At 34.2% G+C, this 22,827-nt stretch overlaps 1 protein-coding gene and 1 long non-coding RNA gene across 3 annotated transcripts; both read right to left on the bottom strand.

Moving 5' to 3' along the window:
• Positions 1-4,478: 4,478 nt before the first annotated feature.
• Positions 4,479-10,496, bottom strand: LOC128556241 (uncharacterized). Its single transcript, XR_008370508.1, has 2 exons — positions 8,490-10,496; positions 4,479-7,864 (listed from the first exon to the last, which is right to left on the bottom strand). It is a non-coding gene; the product is annotated as an uncharacterized LOC128556241 (long non-coding RNA).
• Positions 10,497-11,698: 1,202 nt separating this feature from the next.
• On the bottom strand, positions 11,699-22,582 carry LOC123553272 (uncharacterized). Of its 2 annotated transcripts, XM_053540689.1 has the most exons (7): positions 22,529-22,582; positions 21,998-22,110; positions 19,559-19,624; positions 19,179-19,241; positions 18,820-18,885; positions 17,938-18,015; positions 11,699-15,509 (listed from the first exon to the last, which is right to left on the bottom strand). In XM_053540689.1, exons 1-7 carry the CDS (start codon positions 22,557-22,559, stop codon positions 15,204-15,206), a joined length of 723 nt encoding a protein of 240 aa, XP_053396664.1. In that variant the 5' UTR covers positions 22,560-22,582; the 3' UTR covers positions 11,699-15,203. The 2 variants fall into 2 exon arrangements, with proteins under 2 accessions (XP_053396664.1, XP_053396665.1); XM_053540690.1 differs by lacking the exon at positions 17,938-18,015.
• Positions 22,583-22,827: the final 245 nt, after the last annotated feature.

Genomic DNA, 22,827 nt, shown 5'->3' with positions numbered 1-22,827 from the left:
TCATTTTTAAATTAGTGGGAAAACTGACATAAAGCACATGTATTGTACTTTTATCATACAGAAGAGAAGAAATTTCATGTACACAAAAAAGGTAACTTAAGTGTCTGTGACCTTTGTACATGACACAATGTCTTGTAATGGTTATTATGTATGCAAAATAATTTAGATATACACCAATGCATAAAAAAGTAACAGACCAGATAAAAAAATACCAAGATGTTTCATCTCTAAAGGTGACCTTAACCTTGAGTTAGAGGTCTGAATCTTACATACAGCAAATTAATTTGTTATGGTGACTGTGGCAAGTTACTTGAATATAGTAAAGTTACTGACAAGACCAACTAGAACTGTGGATGAATATTGCACAATAGCATGAGTCTGTGTTAAAAAATATCAAATAATCAGAGAGGTACAGATAAAAATTTAAGTATGAAAGGGGCATAATCTGGTCAAAAATACAAATCAAGAGTTACAGGGATTGTTACCACACATGCAGATGATGATGATTATAAATTACAGCTTTTAATTTCAAGTCATCTTTTAAAGTACCAAAGATATGTCTATAAACGAAGCTTTCGAAAAAATTTAACATGAAAATAATTCCAAGTATAACAACTTTGTGACCTTGACCTTTGGTATAATGGGCCCAGTCCTTGCACATACTTTGTTTGTATGCTGGACAATGCTTTATGTGAACTTACAATAAGATATAAGCAATAATAACAAAGATATGACAGAAAAACAAAGGTTGCCAAAAAACTTTAACATTTAAAATAACCTAAATATAACACCTTGATGACCTTGACCTTGGATATAATGGGCCCAGCCCCTGTACATACTTTGTTTGTATGCTGGATAATGTTTATGTAAAGTTACAGTATGATATAAGCAACAGCAACAAAGATATGACAGAAAAACAAATGTTGGCAAAAAACTACTTTTTTTCTGGTGTGTTATTTAGTCACTGAGCATAAAAGTTCTACTGTTCTTGGTCAAGGTGACCTTGACCATTGACCTCAAAATAAATAAGGGTCATCTGCTGGTCAAGACAAACCTCCCTATTAAGTTTCGTGATCATAGGCCCAAGCATTCTCAAGTTTTTATCCATACACATTTTAACTGTTCCTGGTCACTGTGACCTTGACCATTGACCTAATGACCTCAAAATCTATAGGTGCCATCTGCTGGTCATGATCAACCTCCCTATCAATTTTCATGATCCTAGGCCAAATTGTTCTCAAGTTAACATCCTGAAACCATTTAACTGTTCTGGGTCACTCTGACCTTGGCCTTTGACCTATTGATCTCAAAATCTTTAGGGGTCATATGCTGGTTATAATCAACCACCCTATCAACTTTATGAACCTAGGCCAAAGCATTCTTGAGTTATCATCCAGAAAACATTGAACTGTTCCTGGTCACTGTGACCTCAACCTTTGACCTCAAAATCAATAGAGGTCATCTGCTGGTCATGACCTACCTCCCTATCAACTTCATGATCCTCGGCCCAAGTGTTCTTGAGTTATCATCCGGAAACCGTTTAAATGATCTGGGCCACTGTGACCTTGACCTTTGACCTACTAATCTCAAAATCAATAGTGGTCATCTGCTGGTTATGACCAACCATCATATCAACTTTCATGATCCTACGCCCAAGCGTTCTTGAGTTATCATCCGGAAACGGATTGGTCTACATACCGACCGACCGACATCTGCAAAACAATATACCCTTCCTTCTTCCTGCCAAAAAACTTTAACCTTAAAAATAACCCCAAGTATAACACCTTGGTGACATTGACCTTGGGTATAATGGTCTCAGCCCCTACACATACTTTGATTGTATACTGGAAAATGTTTATGTGAAGTTACAGTAAGATATAAGCAATAGTAACAAAGATATGACAGAAAAACGAAGGTTGACAAAAAACTTTAACCAAGAAAGGTAAGCCGCACCAACGCCGGGGCGAGTAGAATAGTCCCCCTATTCTCCGAATAGTGGAGCTAGAAATGACTTTCATTTCTGTACGTCAAATTCAGGCTTTATTTTATCAAACATGAATAACTATCTTAAGTCAAATAACTCTACCTACATTCTGAACAGTCAAGCTAAACAAGAGGGCCATGATGGCCCTATATCGCTCACCTGTTATCATTGCACTTGAGGAGAAGGTCCTCAGAAAAAATATCTAAGTCCAAAGGACTGGAACAATAAAGGGAAGAAATTTAACCAAAAAGAAAAAAAAATCTTACAAGGTATAGATTTGTTAAAATACACCACAAAATTGGAGGTACCATCCATGTTGTACCACAGAAAACTGGTCTCGTGTTTTCCCTACGGCCAATAATTAGTTACTAAGGCTATTTATAGTAACGTAAAAGGGAAGTAATTAAAAAAAAAAATATTGTAAGTGGACAAAAGAAGGATCTGCTAAATAAATCTGTTGACATAAATGAAATTTCAGATCAGTATCTAGTTATGGAGATATAACAATTTTAATGTGAAATAAAGGGAGGTAATTTGACATAAAATCAGTCCATAGTTATCTACCCTGATTGTCTCAGTCCAACTAAAATAACAATAATGAAAGTTCAAATAAGTCCTGTAAGTACTTACTGATATAAATCCATTTTGATTACAATCAGGGTAAGGTAATCAGATATAAAATAACTCTGGAACCTATGACTGGATCTGATTTGTCATAGAATCCAGGATTTATTGTTGTTGAAGATATTTTGGAAGTTTGTATCAAATAAAACCATAAAAGAAGTCTCTATATGGCTGCAAAAGCCAAAATAGCCAATTTTGGACCTTTAAGGGGCCATAACTCTGGAACCCATGATGGAATCTGGCCTGTTAAAGAAAGGAAGCAAGATCTTGTGGTGATACAAGTCGTGTGCAAGTTTGGTTAAACTCAAATCATAAATGAAGCTGCTATTGTGCAGACAAGGTCAAAATAGCTAATTTTGGCCCTTTCAGGGGCCATAACTCTGGAACCCATTATGGGATCTGGCCGGTTCAAGAAAGGAACCGAGATCTTATGGTGACACAAATTTTGTGCAAGTCTGATACGATTTAAATTATAAATGAAGCTGCTATTGTGCAGACAAGGTCAAAATAGCTAATTCTGGCCCTTTCAGGGGCCATCACTCTTGAACCCATAATGGAATCTCGCCAGTTCAAGAAAGGAACCGAGATATTACGGTGATACAAATTGTGTGCCGATTTGGTTAAAATAAAATCATAAATGAAGCTGCTATTGTGCAGACAAGGTCAAAATAGCTAATTCTGGCCCTTTCAGGGGCCATAACTCTGGAACCCATTATGGAATCTGGCCAGTTCAAGAAAGGAACCAAGATCTTATGGTGATACAAGTTGTGTGCCAGTTTGGTAAAAATCAAATCATAAATAAAGCTGCTCTTGTGCAGACAAGGTCAAAATAGCTAATTTTGGCCCTTTCAGGGGCCATAACTCTGGAACCCATAAAGGGATCTGGCCGTTCAAATAAGGAACCGTGATCTTATGGTGATACAAGTTGTGTGCAAGTTTGGTTAAAATAAAATCATAAATGAAACCACTATCGTGCAGACAAGAAATTGTTGACAGACGGACGGACGGACGGACTGACGACGGACGAAGGGTGATCACAAAAGCTCACCTTGTCACTATGTGACAGGTGAGCTAAAAGTGGGACAGGTCAATCAATAAATAAAGGATGCTACAGGCTAAAGTATAAGGGAAAAACTTTAAAAATGTTCCTGCCTGAAAGGATCATTCCTGTGAAGTTTGGTGTAAATCTGCCCAATGGTTTTCAGAAAGATTTTTTAGAAATTGTTGACACACAACGCACAACAGGCATTGAGCGGTCATAAAATGTCACCCTGAGCCATTGGCTCAGATGAGCTAAAAGAAAATAATCCAGGAACATTTTCCATATTGTTTGATGCAAATGTATTTCAAAATGGAGCAATCTATTTTTTAAATTAATCAATTTTTGAACTGAAAAAATGGGCAAACACGGCAACTCCCTGTTTACTGCAAAAGACAAATCTAATATCTATCTTTAACAGACAGAAAACCTGTTTCAATCAGAAAGACATGGTTGTTCTAAGGATGATCGTTTTGCTTAACTGGATAGAAATTTTGTAAACATTTACCAGTCAAACATGACAAGGACTCATTTAAACATGTTAACACAGGAGCCTTAGTAAATAGAAGAAAGCAATCACAAAAAGATTCTCAACAACTTCTTATTCACAACAGAAAATACATTCTTTTGAAAATAGTATTGAAATGCAACTTAATGATCTTTGAAGATTTAATAAACTGTTTCTTAAATATGTTTGATGAAAACTGAATCATTGACTTCACAATATGCTTTGTTTCTGTTCTTTTTGCATAGTAATGCTGCACTAAAAAGGTTAAGCAATATTTCTACAGCAAACTTGTGCATATTTCTCAAGATTAACAAAAAAACAAAAACAATCTGATATGATATATTTTGACAATACATGTAATTATAACCCAATGCCTGTGGTGTATAGTAATACATCAGACTGTAGATATCATGTTACTATTACACTATAAACAATTTGTCTCAAATCTCTTTAACAAGGATTCTTAAAATAATAAGTGTGTTTATAGTGACATACAATATCTAACAAGGTTAAACAGTAAAGCTATGTCAAAAACAAAATGCAATTATTGTTTGTTGAAGAACAATTTATCTAAAACAGAAAAATAAACATTAGTCTGTGTTCAGACCCTGATATTAACTCCTAAGGCTATTCAAATTTTGTGTAATTATATCTATTTTCTTCTCAAAACACTTTTAATGATTAATCAAGCCAAGACTGATAAGGTCAAAATATAATGTGACTTTTTTTAAGATTATCTAATTGGTAGCCATCCCAAAGAGGAAAATACTAAACAGTATCATACAACTTTAAGATCAAAGTTGACTTTTCAAAAGAAATTTAGAAGACTGCGGAGTTGCTTGTTTCTATATGCAGTGAAACGTTTACTAGTGAATTGCTGTTCAATCATGGCATTGATGAATCAGGAATTAACAGTACATGATGTGATCATCTGCAAAATTTATCATCTTTAACAAATTTATACATGATACTAATGCCCACCAGTAAAACAGCCACAGCTTATATGTACTATAAATGTGCATGTCAGGGTTAGAATTCAAATGCTTTTTAGTGAGTATAAAAAATTCATAACATAACTTGTAGACAAATCTAATGTTTGATACACAATACAATTGAGGACATAATTCATACTTATTCCATATTATACATAATACAACTTTAAACATTCATTATAACTTTTCATACTTGATCAACAAATTACAACTGTGAAAGCACTCTATACTAAATCCATGACACTGTTGTGTGTGTACTTTATACTTACTCATTGACACAACTGTAGATGCACTTCATATTTACTCCATGACACAGCTATGGAATTACTTCATACTTACTCAAGTATAAAACTGTGGAGGTACTTTATACTTACTCCAAAATACTACTGCTGGTATACCTCATGCATGCTCAACTAGTTAGCTACATAGACATATTTCACACTGCCACTTACTCCATGACACAAAGTTCTGTTATCATACTTTATAACTACTACACAATACGACTATAGTCAAACTTCATACTTATCCCACCATACATCTGTAGACATACTTCATACTTACTCCATGATACATATGTAGATATACTTCATATTTACACCATGACACATCTGTAGACATACCTCATACTTACTCCATGATACATATGTAGATATACTCATATTTACACCATGACACATCTGTAGACATACTTCATACTTACTCCATGATACATCTGTATACAAATTTCATACTTATCCCACCATACATCTGTAAACATACTTCATACTTACTCCATGATACATCTGTAGACATACTTCATACGTATTCCACCATACATCTGTAAACATACTTCATACTTACTCCATGATACATCTGTAGACATACTTCATACGTATTCTACCATACATCTATAGATATACTTCATACTTACTCCACCATACATCTGTAGACTACTTTATACTTCACAATACAACATACTGTATCGACATATTTCATACTTATTCTACGATATAAATGTGGTTGTACTTCAAAAGTACTCCATGACACAATTGTGAACGCACTTCATACTTACTTCATGACAATGTATTCATAATAATTACCATAGATCTACTTTAATATATCTTTAATATACTTACTCTACAATACAACTGCAGTCACACTTCATACTTACTTACTCCACAATATAATTGTAGAAAATACTTCATACTTACCCTCTTACGCCACAATACACAAGCAGACACAAACAAAATATCATGTTGTAACCAGGCAGGGGTGGCAAATTCAATTGTCCGTATTGCCCTGGGGTTGTCCCAAAGCTTGTACGGACAAATGAAATTTGACCAGAATTTACTATATTTATAACTATCATACGGACAAGTAAACAAGAGCTGTCAGTGGACAGCACGCTCGACTATTCTCAGTACTTGATAGTATAATATAAGCAATGAGTAAAACTTTAACATTACAATAAGCATATTCTAAGTCGAAAAGGGGCCATAATTCAGTCAAAATGCTTGATAGAGTTGCCTCCTCCTTTTTACAGACTGGGGTCATGATGGTAAACAAGTATGCAAAATATGAAAGCAATATCTCAATGGACTTTGAAAATATTTGGGGTGGTACGCTAACTTCAACATTTGTGTGACGCTCACACCAGGGCGAGTAGGATAGCTCCCCTATTCTTCGTAGTCGAGCTAAAAATAGCAATTGGCAAAAACGGACAAGCAAGTCAAAATCAGCTTTCGCCACCCCTGCCAGGCCGCACACTATGTAAAAACATCATCAATTGTGCATATCATGTAAAGCACCATGAATGAATACATATTTACAGCAGATCGAAACAGGAAGTCAAAGAAATGATAAATGCTGTTGATTCCATTTAAGTTAGCACAAGCAAAATTTTGTGATACTGAGTTTGGGCAAAAGACACATGCACATTGCAAGTATGCGAGCTTAATTATTCCAACCCTGCATGTAAAACGATTCATTATCACACACAATTGTGACAAATGCCAATTTCTTGGCATTGTTTTCAAAATAATCAGAATACTGATATAGGCTCAATGGGGTGTAAAAAATTGTTTGTTTCCGACATTCCAACCTAGCTATCTTAAATTTTTGGCCCGACCCTTTATGTTTTTATAGCCTTGGAGAATAGTTTTTTCAACTTTTTAATAAAAAGTTGCTAAGCTGAATTTATTACATGATAACTTATTTGTATTCATTTTTTGACACAAAAATGATTTCCGAAAAGTTTCCCTTAATAAATTTTTTTTTATTTTTTTTTCCGTCCTAGGCCTACCCTAATTTTTTTAGCATATTACCGGAAACAAAAAATTTTTTTAGTCTTTGCCTAAAATCAAAATAATTTAACTCTTTATTTCCTATTAGGCCAGATACGATACATCTGATTTCCATAGATATCAAGCATTTCTGACATCGAAGTTTTGATTGACTGCTGACATGTATGCTAATCCAGTTAATTATCAGTATCTCATTCTGCACTATTGTAACAATCAAATCTTTGCAGACTTTGTTCCTGGCCTATGTAGAATTTAGAATACTCTGTACTGTAAATGTAGCTCATAATTGTCAGCTTTTTCCACTTGCCCAAAAAATATGTCAAGCATGCACTTAGACTTCAAAGTTTATATACTATTCTTATTCAGTTGTTTTAACTGTGACCAAATATTCTGGTAACAGGACCATTTGAAGCACCCATTCAGGCTCCAGTGTCTCTGAAAAATATGTTTGTGTGATTAATTAATCATTTTGTTGTTCATACATGTTTAAATGAGGGCCAAGAAATAGTAACAAAATTAAAAATTTAGAGTGAAAAATATAAAACATAATTAAAAATTTAATGAGACTGTTTGTATTTTCTTACTATTCAGTATTCAATGTCATTGGCTAAAAAGAAAATGAATCACCGCTGTATACACTGTAAACATTTGAATATAATCTGGTTTTTATTCTACAATATATTTTTTTCAAAGTGTGCATAATATCATTTGCGTGTAAAGATCAATAGAAAAGAAATGGGTACATGCATAGTACATACATGTACTTATGGCAGAATCCTATTAATAAGTTTGAAAATATGGAAGGTTACTAAATAACAATATATAGAGTCTAAGACCATTTTCTTTATATAAACCACACACAAGTTTAAGGCCTCATAACTTCAATCCAGGAGTCGTGAGTTTGAGCACCTGACTGTAGGGTCACGACCATGCCTTCTCATACGACACCACTGCAACCAGTAGTGGTTTTTTCCATGAAGTGGACACGAGAGTGATTCAAATAAGTTTTAAGTTTTCATCACAATAGAGCTCACATATCTAGTATAAATGGGAAACTTACTTTTTTTTCATCCATTCACATGACAGGCTGATTCTGCTAGGTTGCACTGCACCAGTCCATGATAATTAAGTTCTTCTCTATCTTCCGTTGATGTCAAACCCCTTGCGGGAACGTAGACATTTCATAATTTGCAAGAGACTGAGAGTTGGTGGTCACCAGGTTTTGCCTCAGGCTGTGGAACCTCCGGTCATATCAAAATAGCCGCTAATGGCGCTAACAGATTCTTGATCAAAAGTGGATGAAGATATTCCTGGTTTGCCCTGCAGCTAGGCAGTGACGGCACAATGCTAAGTTCCATTAGATTAGTTCATCTTTACTGTCCAAAGAGCGTAAAAACATTATCTGTATACCCATCATTTTCATTGACATTGGGCTAGCAACTAAAATAATGTCACCTGGATACAGTCATTCAATCAGTTCCGGCATTCAATTAGTTCCGACACACTTTCTGAAATTAAGCTTGGCACAGTGTCAGTATGTTCAAAAACTCTATTTTTGCTATTGGGTCATATAAAGTAACCATTTCCTCGCCAAACGAACGCATGTTTACAAAACTTGTATGAAATCTGGGTCAACAAGCACTTGCAGTTCAATACGAGGTTACGGATGCTGCGTTTTCTTCGATGGAGGTTCTGAGGAGCTTGAAAGTTGGAGAGCGATTTCTTTTATTCTAAAAACATAAATACCAACAGGTTGGTATCATTTTGTGTATTTATATTCATTCTATTGATAACATTCGTCAATATGATTTGGCAGTTTCATGTAAGCGAGTAAAACAGCATCATTTAAAGGCCGCTCGCTAATCAATTCCGGTACATGTGCTATATATGTTGGGGGCCGTATAGACGTTATCTTTACTTGTCACACACGCTGTATTTAGTGCTATTTTGTAGCATGCTCTGCTGTTCAATGGATATCTTTGGTCATTAAACTCAGTCCACATGCAAAATATATATTATAATATTCTTATGGAAGTTATGTTGTGCTGTATTATTTTGTCTTTTAACATTTACTGTTAAAGAACATGCTGTCTGATGAATAGATTAGAACAGAATATAATCTATTTTTAATCATAAGCCATATAGACTCTATATGATTATTCCAATCACATTTTTAAAGTATGTTAACTTAACAACCACTTAAGGACCAGGTCATGTCATTTACCAGAAAAGTTGTGTGTGTATATATTTTCAGCCTCTATGTTATTAGTGTAGCCTGGTTTTAATGACACCAGTTATCATGTGACACACAGTATAAATGCTCAGTAGACTAACATTATGTGTAAGATAAAATTCAAGTTGAAAAGAAAATACAATGCTTCATTGCATATCCCTAGTTGGCATTTTTTTTTTGATATTTGAAATATTCCATTTAACTCTTGGTATGATATTATTTATATCTGCAGCTACAATAGCCAGCCAGATGCACTTTCAGTAGATCACGGAAAAGCTCAGAGAAATCAGCACTTTGTAGAGTCCTGCAGTTAAGACTGCAAAGTCTTTTAAGCTGTTTTTTTTAAATACAATTAATGATTTATAATAATATAAATAAGTCTATACTAATTTGTTCCACTTAGATTGCAGCTTATATTAATGACTTTTAACACCTTACTCTTGATATTGCGTTACCACTACTGTATATTATGAATGAAATGAAGCCATTTTCTCCTTGAATGCAGAGCACTTTTAGGTAAGGAAATACTGGTATCATCTGTGACTATAGATTTGAACTAATAACTCCTGCAGTCTGAGTGGACAAAGATATCGTGGCTATTACTAGAGGCTTATGGCTTTTCTAATGTAATATAAAAATGAATAAACACGACATGTTATCTAGTATGTACAGATTACATGTTTAGAAAAGCGCTTCTTTCAGTAATGCATATGAACTGTTAAAGTTATAGCCAAAGAAGGAAGGTGATAGAAATTAAAGGTTCAGTTAAACTTTCTACTGTTGTCATCAGTATTCAAACCTTTGACAAATATAAGAGAAATATCTATGGGAAATAGGATTTAACAAGACAAAAACTCGCACATAACCCTTTTTAAAATTCCCTAATATATTTTTCTACAAAAAATATGTGATGATATTAATGAACAAGTTATTTAACTTTGTTGGTTAATTGTACTGTTTTTCTGTTTGTTACAAGTCAAAAAGCAGTTGATATGTTAAATATATTCAGTGCTCCAGCTAGCTATTTACAGCAGGGCGCATCGCCCGTTCCGAAATTCGTTCCGCCCTGTTGCCCCGCCAGGCACCCTGCCCGTTTTACAACCATTCATTTCTTTTTTTAGCCAAACTTCCCTTTTAATTGCCTCAGTGATTATAATACACTGCTTTATTGCCCCCTTTTTATCGAGTGATACACGCTGGGGGGCATTGACATAATTAGCAAACAATTACCTGCTGTAATCGTGCCCGAGGCAGACCATGATATTTTAGACTGCTCCACTAGCATTAAAATCACTGAACCTTAGTGTTAAAACAGTTTGCAAACCAGTCTGAAATCATTATCATTTTCGCGCCACCTGTCAAAGTGTACTTTCGTTTTCGGTAATATAGTCGTAAATATCCCTTTACACACAACTGAAACTTAAGTCCAGACAACAGACATTTAAATCTAATTAATAAAAATCGATCACAATCAAATTTAAATAGGAAAATATTTTGATTTTATCGTTTTACAAGTTTTTGAAATCGAAAGTAGGTTGTCGTCTGCTTTGTGAAATTGCCGATTTTTCATGAAGATTTCTTTGAAATTAGTTTACTAGGATGTAATGACAGGGTACACTTTAATGTCAGATACTGTAAAATGCTGTTCAACTGTCTTTGCATCATAATAATTTTTCAAAAATATTAAACTGGACATTAGACGACTTTTAGAAAAAAGTGTAACCATACCCGGATATAAAATTTTGGATACCCGGAATACGTTTTATTACAAGTGCTAAACTTGCTTTTAGACTGTTGGAAGTTAAAAACTTTGCCTGATTTCATTTATTTAAGTGGAAGTTTAAACTTTATTTTCTGTATATATGAAAGTTTCATATCATTGGCTAGTCCCACATCGGAGACCAATTTCCATAACGATGGCCGAATTGAAAACATAACTAAGGCCGATTTTTAAATTCCACAACGATGGCCGATTTATATACCAACGTCTCCAGAATGGGATTCTTACTGTGTAACACTTTAAAGATAAAAAAAAAACACATTCAAAAGTTTTTTTTTTGTGAGTTTATTATCTCTCGATATTAAAAGATAACATTACTAATTTTTTCTTATATTACTTAAAACTTTCGTATACAGGTGCATAATTTCAAGAATGATAACTTGTACTAAACAAAAATATCCTGAAAGCAAACAATCACGCAAGTTTAACAATCACGGTTATCTATAAAAAAACAGAATCGAGACCCACTTTTAAAAGGGGAGTAAACAGGTGAAGAAGTGAGTACGAACATATCTTTATTTACGTATCATTCTTGCATACATGTACTTCATACAATTACATTATAATACAAACATAAAATCATATGCAAGACCATTCTTTTAAAGAATTATTGGAGACTGAATTAATTTCTATAAATATCATAAAATTTCTATCATATACTATTATTGTATTAAGAAAGGTTAAAAATAAGAACAATATGATGTGTAAAAACTGAGAAACTGGGCTTTTAATGGCCGAAAAACTGACATAAAAGTGGACAATTACATTAACAAAACTGAAAGGCCAAAAAACACCACAAACGTGTATCTAATAAAAATGGTTTTAGAAAAAACAAATATTATAACAGATCAGTCTGTTATAAACTGATCTGATTAATACCAAACTCCCTTTAAAACATAATTGTCTACTATAATCTTTCAATATTTCACATATAGTACCATACATAAATACACTCTTCGGCTATTTAACGGTAACATGGAAATAATTCCACGTATAACAACTCGGTGACCTTGACCTTGGGTTTAATGGGCTGAAAAACATTATTTTTTTAAAAAGCCCTAAGCTTATTTCCTCCAAAGCCAATAGTTCCTGGTTCGGCGTTAACTGTATTCACCGAATTCTCAATATATTTGATATTTGCTTAAACATGTATCTTTAAGCTTAGTAATACAATTAGACTTAGGCAAAGGAACATCCATGTATGCAAACTCATTACAATCATACACATTCATAAGAGATGTCATTCTATAATGCCAGTTTCTATTACTGTTTAAATAACCGTACTTAAAACATTTATAACTCATCCTATTTTCTTGCATAAGTGAGTATCGAACCCATAAATTTGGAACACATTTCAACACGCAGATACTAATGTCAGTTTTCGCAGAATTACACAGTGTATGCTTGGAAAGCATTTCAAAAATAAAAATCATGCATTTTCAGCACGTTAGTTACATCGTTTGCACACGTTTTTTTCTCCCGTAAATACTTTGGCGTATCCGTTCAAAAAGTAGGTTTTATGCAAGAAAGTGTTTTGTCAACATTATGATGAAAAAATGTCCAACTCGTGGATAGAAATACGTTAAGAAAGACAATTACCTAATATTCTCTGTTTATCACCATATTTAAGGAATTGACGATTTTTATTCATTAGCATGCAAAATATCACGTAGACATATCTTAAAAATGTACGGATGTACGGAAATATATCTGCTTAGAAACGGCAACAACGTCTGAAATCTGATGAATAAAATTTTCAAAATCGATAACATGCATACGAGGCAAATTACTGGAAGTTAAAACGTAATAACTAGAAAGATCAAGTGTTCAAACATACCACTACACACTGTCAACCAGCTAAATAAATGCAATATTTTGTATTCTAATATGGCTAACAATGCTTTAATCATCACAACGATGTTATGTTGACATCACGCCAACGTGATATTTAGTACGCATCAAGAAATAGTCCTTTCAAATTTCACGAATTTTACTTAATAACATGTTTTAAACGAAATGTCACATTGCACAAATGTTTTGATTAATTTATACACTTACTAAAATGTTTTGATTAATTTATACACATACTAAATTAGTTATTCGCATTGCTGAATAATTCGCAATAATTTTCGCTCGAACTGAATTCTGCCGCAAGACGTATTACCGTTTCCGGTCCTGGCGTGTTTTAACAAATACCTTCTACTGGCGCCATGCTTGCGTGAAGAAACATTTCCATTTTTTAATATAAATTTTACAATATGAGAATCAAAATAATTTATAACAAAACAGTGCTTTGTCACTGTACACCCGGGAAATTATTACGCCCGACGTTAACCGCTCATCGTGTATTAATAGAGATAAAGCACTATTTTTCTATAAATTATTTCTTAATTCTAATAAGATTGTCTCTGTTAAAACATACGTACGCCAGAATGACGTTACGTTAACGTGCGATCACGTCAGTGTTTTTGTTGCGACTAAAAATGAGCGCTACTATATTTTATCTACTGTTTTAAATTAAGGGTATATTAGAATCTAAATAATGCATAGCAAAATCGTGTTTTAACATTATTTATACACTTGGTCGGTAATACATCGTACATTTAATCTCACTCGGGCTGCGCCATCGTGAAAATTATTACGCCCGACGTAGTACCACCCATCGTGTATAAATAGTGTTAAAACACTCTTTTGCTATAAATTATTTCTAAATAACTATGTCCACTTCAGTCTTGAACAAGAGTTGTCACTATTGATGACAAATGCCCACAAAGCACGCCCAAGAATGATACAGCTTATGCGTAAAAAATCATACATCATTTCGCGACCTTGACCTAAGAGACCCGGGTCATAAGCGTGACAGACATTCTCAATATGGTTAACATTTGTTTAAAATTATTTTCATATCCCTTTATAAATGGCAGAGTTATGAACCAGATAAAAAACTTTTGCTTCTCAATGTGACCTTGACCTTGTAGCTACGGGTCTGGATCTTGCGCATGACACGTCGTCTCATTATGGTAAACATTTTTGCAAAGTTATATGAAAATCCATTCATGGAGTTACAGCCCGGACAAGAACTAGAGATGCTTTTGAGAAAAGCGCATGTCTCCCACAACTTCCCCTATAGATCCATAAATTAAAAGTGCTTTGGCGTATTTGGCTTGTTATCGAACTTGGCTAAGGTCTTATGCCCAAACACATTTTGTTCAAGTTTGGTGAAGACCGGATGAGAAATGTTCGACTTAGTGAGCGGACAAGAGTAAAAAGGCGGATTTTTCGGTAATTCAAGGACCGTAACTCCAAAATGCCTGAACCTATTTGACTAGTTATCCCACCCGACCGAGGTCTCATAGTCAAAGACATTTTGTTCAATTTTAGTGAAGATCGGATGAGAAATGTGCGACTTAGAGTGTGGACAAGAGTAAAATGGCTGATTTTTCAGTAATTCAAGGGTCGTAACTCCAAACTGCTAGGACCGATTTGGCTAGTTATCGAACTTGGCCGAGGTCTTATGGTCAAACAAGTTTTAAGTTTGGTGAAAATCGGATGAGAAATGTTTGACTTAGAGCGTGTACAAGCTTTGTGACACACAACACAGGCACACGGACTGGAGTAAATCAATATGTCTCCCACACCACTATGTTGTGGGAGACAAAATTAACCGGACGCACGCACGCACAGAAGGACAGTGCAATTTTAATATGCCCACCTTTGGGGGCATAAAAATATATTTATTTATTGACAATGTTATGTACAAATCAGGCTTGTTTGATTTGAAACCTGTTGAGTGTGTGCTCTGTTCCATTCCTGTCATCATAAATTCTGTAAAGCCTACCTGTGTCAGTGTATTTGACACCAACACATTTTCCAGGACGATAAAATCCAGTATTGAAACAACTTGTCCCGGCACTGAGGGCAGGATTCAATCGGTAATACACACTTTTCCCTGCATTCGGGCAATACATGTCGTCATGTAGCAGGTTGTCATTAAACTGTTCCAGAGGAAACATTCTTCTATGTAGCTCCTTCCTGTCAACGCGACTGTTATTAGATCTTTTCCTCTCCTGCAATTATTTTATGAAAGGAATAAGTACAAAACACGCTAGTCTATATTAATAAAGTCACTAAATATCACGAAAACGTAGATCATACCACAGGTGTTTGGCCTCCATGCACTTTATATTCGGATGCTAACTTGGTATTAACAATATATTTACAGACTTAAAAGAGATATAATAGCTAACATATGGACAAGACCCGTAGACCTAACAGGAGACTTATGTGTTAACTCTGATATGCCATTCGTCGATTATTTGTCTCACGTTATAACAAAATGTTCTATTAGTGCTGTACGACGAGAAATCTTTTTCACTGAATTAGAAACAATTTTACAAACAATTACATTACAAGTATAAAATTGCTTAATGAAAAAATGTTTACAGTAAAATTGTTGAGAGGCATGTCTGAAAACGAGATAGAGTATTCGCATTACGGACATATCGATTTATTGCGGCTCTCATATGATTACATTATAGACTGTTTGCTTTTAATATCAGATAATTAGAATACTGAACGAGTGTAAAAAAAGACAGTAAAAATGACAAGGAAGAGCAGTAGAACACATAACTAGCTTCTTGATATTTATTCTCAAATGATATAGTATTATACATTAAGGCATTCCTGTTGATATGTCATCATGATATTACCTTTGTACTTTGATATGCATGTTTGTTTAAGTTAAATTATGTTTGTAATATGCAACTGGCAATCTCCCGAGTGGAGGAAATAAAGAATCAGAATCAGAACATGTAATTGTTGCTTATTTCCTGTTCAAAAAAGTTTCTTTCCCTGTTAAATCACGAGTCTGACGAGAATGACGCCACGTTAACATGCGGTGATTTCACAGTTTTTGTGGCGACTAAGAAAGAGCACTACAATCATTTTCTACTGTTTTAGATTAAAGGCATCAAAATAATCATTCAACACTATATTTTAACACTATTATACAGCAGTATTACGTCGTTCAAATAAGTTCTCTATTGAGTGGTGGAACCAATGCTCTCGGTATTCCTATGCTCGCGGTATCTCGATAAATACGCTCTCTGCAGAAGCACAGATTAAAATGTCTTACCATGCAATGTCCATCACCGACCATTGGTGATATGCCTTTACAACAAAAGTAGTGATAGCCGCGCGTGCGGCTCACGTGACATATACCGCAGCCGATACATTTTACGCAATGTATTTTCGTCGCACAGACAAATTTATACGCCAAAAATTAACCAGTTAAAGTTAGTGTGTTTTAAATCATGCATTGCATTCAGATATGAAATACATCTAAGAGCAAGATTTGATGAATGTGACGCTTGGCTACAATACGAGTGCCTGTTGAAAAGATCGATGTTGAAGAGTAATTTTCCTATACACCAAATAAGCTCGGGAAACAATAGTGAGTTAATCAATGACGTTGTTTGAATCATCAATACTTGACCATTCTGTTTACATATGACATTAGTTTACGTTTCTTAAGCTTTGTTCTAATGGTGACTCAATTTCTGAAAGAGAAATATACACATAGAGGCACATACTACGTTTTATCCTCATTTCTTTTGTTTATCACATAATAAATGTTTAATGTTCTTATTATTTTTTCCACATATGCCGTGTCGATAGCTCACAAGACGACTACGTCACGATGAAGCACATCAACAACATGTTTCGATAAATGCAGGATAACTTTATGTTTTTGCATAGGCAAATCGAATTAGCAAATTTTTCTTGCTTCTTAAATAGATTATGATATGTACAAACCATCTCTAGCTTAGGTTCCACCACCCTAGGGACCCGCCCGCTTAGCTCAGTAGGTAGAGCGTTGGTCTACGGATCGCGGGGTCGCGAGTTCGATCCTCGGGCGGGGCGTATGTTCTCCGTGACTATTTGATAAACGACATTGTGTCTGAAATCATTAGTCCTCCACCTCTGATTCATGTGGGGAAGTTGGCAGTTACTTGCGGAGAACAGGTTTGTACTGGTACAGAATCCAGGAACACTGGTTAGGTTAACTGTCCGCCGTTATATGACTGAAATACTGTTGAAAAACGGCGTTAAACCCAAATCAAACAAACAAACAAAACCACCCTAGGGCGACGTATGACGGTCCCCGTAAACAAAAGTGTTGAAACACTCTTTTGCTTTAAATTATTTTAGAACTAGAAGCTCATAAATTTTCCTTTAATAACCTTTCAAAATTATTTCTTCAACTGGTTATTGATGATAAAATATCATCTATTCTTTCTTTTATTCTAATTCAGTTTTAATAGTACACGTGAAACACCGTCCATTTCTTTGATAACGTCACTTTTATTGCAGTGAAACGAAATGATCAATTTTCAATAATAGTTGCCCTCTACATTTGACCGTCCTTAGTGAAACACTGGCAAGGGAAAACCTAATTAGGTTATTACGATCAAAGAAGCTTGTATTTATACTCACTGATTCATTTCTAGCGTTTTCTTCATTTTCCACAGATTTGCGCTTCCTCCATTTTTCAATGTATTCATTAACTGTTAGCTGTTTAACAAGAAAAATAACAAAAAATGTAAACATGAATTTTATAAAGCCAACATTAAACAGTTTAGAAACACAGTTATGATTTACGGGTAGTTAAAACGTAAGACATTATGGTGATCTTTGCTTTAAGTCTAATAGACCATGATCCTGTTTGCGCCGCCGACCAGACAGAAAATAAACAAACTGAAATTAAGTGTTACATTTTATCTTGCTTTTTGTATTGTACATTTGTTGTTTTTGCTGTGTTTGTACACCGAGAAGTCTTAAACATTTGTCGCACAAATTTCCTTTACTAGAAAAGCAATATAGCCCTTCAATGTATTCCTACTAAAGGCGGATATGGTGAAAATGATGATAATTGCTTTTAGTCTCTAAAACGTGTATGCCATTTGTAACACATTTTAAGTTCCATTTCATATGCGGCTATTGTCAGATACTTGAAAAATCATACTGTTCGAAACACTACTTCCCTTCTTAAGACGTCCATTTGAAAACAGTTTTGGTATGACAGACGTGGACTGCTATTCATAGCAAAGAGCAATTCATCGAAAAAGGACAAATTTACTTAATAATTAAAATGCATGAACATTTGTTTTTATCCATAGTAGAGTCAAACTGAAAATAACTTAAATACCGGTCGGGTTATTTGATGAACGGGTATAGTAATGTATAACTTAAAAACTTAATCTAAATTCATTATTCCTCCAACTATGATTCGTGTAGGCTAGATTTAAACAGCGATTTATCAAGCAGACATACTTTTTTGTAATGACGTAAAACAATACGTTAATGATGTGTCCTTACATTTAGATCTGATCCCTGTGGCGTATCCACTTCAAATTCCCTTGGCTCGACATCTTCTTTCACTCCCTAGAATATATTTTTAAATATTGCTAATTTGCTTTTTTACTTCAATTATAAATAATAGAAATACGCGTTGAACTTCGTCAAATTCAAGTTTGTTGTTGATTCTATTTTGTAATATTTATGTAATACAGAATTTAATAAAAAAAAACTGACACGTTCTATACGTCAACAATTGTGAAAGGAGTAGATAAGACTAAGAGGTTATCATACAGGGCTGGTGCACTTTAAGGCGACATTGGCAAACTATGATTATTTAGAGCTATTACCCAGAGGAAATGTTATAAAAATGCTCTTACGATAAAATTTCTTTCCTCTGGTGTTCCTGTTGCCAGTGGGATAGGCGCCTCGCTATCATAGACCTTTAAAATAAAGTTTTGTAAAAATGGTTATTTAACCAATTGTACTTGTAATACTTTTAACTGTTAAAACATAATACTAATTAAAATTAAGGTGAAAACGAGACTGTTCCGAGTTACCGCGAAAACAGAACATGCATGTATAAGTTCGCATGCTTATTCTTTAGATATTTGACAATGATTAAAGTCAATCGCTTATCCACGCTAATTTCAATACATTATTTAAGAAATTATTTGTAGCAAAAACGCGTTAAAATATAACATTTCACTGATTTTGTTTTCATTTTAATCAGTTTGATTTCGTATTAAAACTGTCTTACCACAATGTCTCTTTGTTCTCCTCGGGATGTTTCAGTCCGTGGTATCGGCGACTCTCTGTCATATATCTAGGAAGAAATAAAGTAATGGGAATGTGAATTTTGTTAAGGATACACACTGGCATGAATGTCTGTTACTACTCAGTTAACATTAGATGTAAACAAGCATAAACTCTAATTATACAAGTCACCGAGTAGCATAAACATTAATTTTTGTATTTCAGTTACCAATAAACTTGACGTTAAAAAATCAAACTTCTGGGTTAACAAGCGCGCTCGACTTTTGTCAGTGCTTGTCTCCAAATTAGAACTTTGCCCGTAAGACTTTAAACAAACATTCTAAGTTAGAAAGTGGCATAACTCTGACAAAATTCAAATCAAAGTTATGGGAGTTGTTTCTGCAAGTGTTGACTTTGATAGTTAATAACTCTTTTAATAGCTTTGATAGTAACAGAAATATTAGACTATGACAAAATATCTAAGTAAGAAAGGGGCATCACTCCATATAAAGTCAAATTTGAGTTATGAGGATTGTTTCTCCTGATGAAGACTGATTATAATAAATAGCTATTTTAAGTTTCAAGTCAACAGCTTTGAAAGCAACAGATATATCTGTTAATTATCAAAAAAAAAAAATTAACCAAAAAAATATAAGCTAAAACAAGAGCACCGCCTTGCGGGTGCTGACGCTCATCTGATTTTTTTTTGTATAATAGAAATATTGTCCTACCCATGATTTTCTAAGTCTAAAAAGGGCCATCATTCTTGCAAAAAGCAGGATAGAGTTATGTTTCTTGATGTACAGTGTCCACTTATGATTGTGAAAAACTGTTGCAAGTTTTAAAGCAATAGCTTTGATACTTTATGAGAAAAGTTGCCTTAAACATAATACTCAACCAAGAAAATGATTTTCTAAGTCCAAAAGGGGCAATAATTATTGCAAAAAGCAGGATGGAGTTATGTTGCTTGCTGTACAGGGTCAGCTTATGATGGTGAACAAGTGTTGCAAGTTTCAAAGCAATAGCTTTGACAGTTTAAGAGAAAAAGTTGACCTAAACATAAAACTTAACCAAGAAATCTGATATTTTCTAAGTCCAAAAGGGGCCATAAATCTTGCAAAAAGCAGGATGGAGTTACGTTTCTTGCTGTACAGGGTCAGCTTATGATGGTGAACAAGTGTTGCAAGTTTTAAAGCAATAGCTTTGAAAGTTTAGGATAAAAGCTGACCTAAACATAAAACTTAACTAAGAAAACTGATTTTCTAAGTCCAAAAGGGGCAATAATTCTTGCAAAAAGCAAGATGGAGTTATGTTTCTTGATGTACAGGGTCTGCTTATGATGGTGAACAAGTATTCCAAGTTTCAAAGCAATAGCTTTGATAGTTTAGGAGAAAAGTTGACCTAAACATAAAACTTAACCAAGAAATCTGATATTTTCTAAGTACAAAAGGGGCCATAAATCTTGCAAAAAGCAAGATGGAGTTATGTTTCTTGCTATACAGGGTCAGCTTATGATGGTGAACAAGTCTTCCAAGTTTCAAAGCAATAGCTTTGATAGTTTAGGAGAAAAGCTGACCTAAACATAAAACTTAACCAGGCAACGCCGACGCAGACGCCGACGCCGACGCCGACGCCGACGCCGACAACCGCTCAAGTGATGACAATAACTCATCATTTTTTTTCAAAAAATCAGATGAGCTAAAAAGGGCATAACTCAATCAAAATAAAAGCCAGAGTTATGGAGATTGTTTCTTCTGGTAAAGACTTTGATAGTAGAATACTATTTACAAGTTACAAGGCAATAGCTTTGATAGTAAAAGAGATATTTGAATTTATCTAAACACTTTTACCAGAAATTCTAAGTTAAAATGGGGCATTACTCCATGGAAATTCAATCAGAGTTATGGGGGATTATTTTTCCTTGTGAAGACTTTGATAGTAGCAACTATTTTCAGTTTCAAGTCAATAGCTTTGATAATAACAGAGATATTGACTTAAACAAAAAAAACTTAAAAGGGGCATAAGTCTGTCAAAATTCAAATCAGAGTTATAGAGATTGTTTCTCCTGGTGCAGACTTTGATAGTAAGTTTTACAACCATTTCAAGGTTCAAGTTAATATCTTTGATAATAAGAGAGATATTTATAAAAAAAAACTTTGACCAAGGCGACGCCGACAACGGGATGAGTGCAATAGCTCTACTTTTTCTTTACTTTTTCTGCTAAATCAAGTTAGGAGAAATGACAAAAACAGGCGTAATGAGTACAGTATTACTTAAAGTTGATTAAATATAAACAGCACGGCTAGTTTCTTAAGCTATTTTAACCCATGTTTTATGGATGGTAAAACAAGGCAAAACTATAATATGAGGATAAAAAAATGTTACTGAAATTTTTGTTTCTTTGTATTGTTACAACGATAAAACAATAATTTATATATTTTACCTGCTTTACTGTTTTTTCTGAGCAATTTGCGTTAGGTGTTAGATGCACAGGTGTTAGTGCTGGCATTGAAATTGGTGTCCAGTTGTATTTAATACCGTCTGACCTTTGACTTCCTAAAGAAAAGGATTTCTTTACAATGCCTATAACACTCATTAAATCCATAACATGTAAAAGAGGTAAGCGGCGGAGATAATAACATATGCTGTTGCGTAAGTTTAAGAATTGAAATAATATATAAAATCGGCTTATACATATATATATGATGTAATGTACTTTTCGATCACTATTTGCAACTAAAGGGTGACATAAAAAGCTGGTTTCTGTTGCAAACTTGTTCGTACGCATGTAAAAAATGCTCGCACAGAAATTGGTTAATATGTTCAATTTAATGTTTAATCATTTGGAGTGAAACGATTAACGGTTTGGAATGGAATAATGCCATTGCATCATTTTGGTATTACAGAATTGAATGTAGTTCTTTAACACAGGTCGTTTTGTATTCAACTTTGACAGTAACATAGATTTAAATACCAGTTATGTTCTGTTCAGTCACCGGATGCATACTAATTTCGCTCTCGACAAAAACTGTGTCTGAAAAATTAAGCAAAAATTACATTTTAAATGCCAAACTAAAACATTACAGAAGCATTATTTTTTCATTTAAACTGTTTCAATTTCGACTTTGGTAGCACCTATAGACTATTCTCTCAAACTACGGGGGACTCCACGTCGTCATAATTACATGCAGATGGTATCTTGTGTGGTATAGCAAGAAAGTGTTATACCGGTAATGAAACTATGCAATTTAGGTGCGATTTCTGCATCCTCCG

The sequence above is a fragment of the Mercenaria mercenaria genome, chromosome 4, assembly GCF_021730395.1.
Source record: "Mercenaria mercenaria strain notata chromosome 4, MADL_Memer_1, whole genome shotgun sequence".
Taxonomy (NCBI): domain Eukaryota; kingdom Metazoa; phylum Mollusca; class Bivalvia; order Venerida; family Veneridae; genus Mercenaria; species Mercenaria mercenaria.
This window is presented reverse-complemented; position numbering and strand designations above follow the sequence as displayed.

Excerpts from the sequence above, each read along its gene's own strand:
- LOC123553272 (XM_053540689.1), bottom strand. The coding sequence starts at position 22,559 with ATGCATCCGGTGACTGAACAGAACATAACTG. Across the intron at positions 19,625-21,997 it reads CAGAAAAAACAGTAAAGCAG|ATATATGACAGAGAGTCGCC; the intron begins GTAAAATATATA and ends ATTTCTTCCTAG. Across the intron at positions 15,510-17,937 it reads AAAACGCTAGAAATGAATCA|GAGAGGAAAAGATCTAATAA; the intron begins GTGAGTATAAAT and ends AAATAATTGCAG.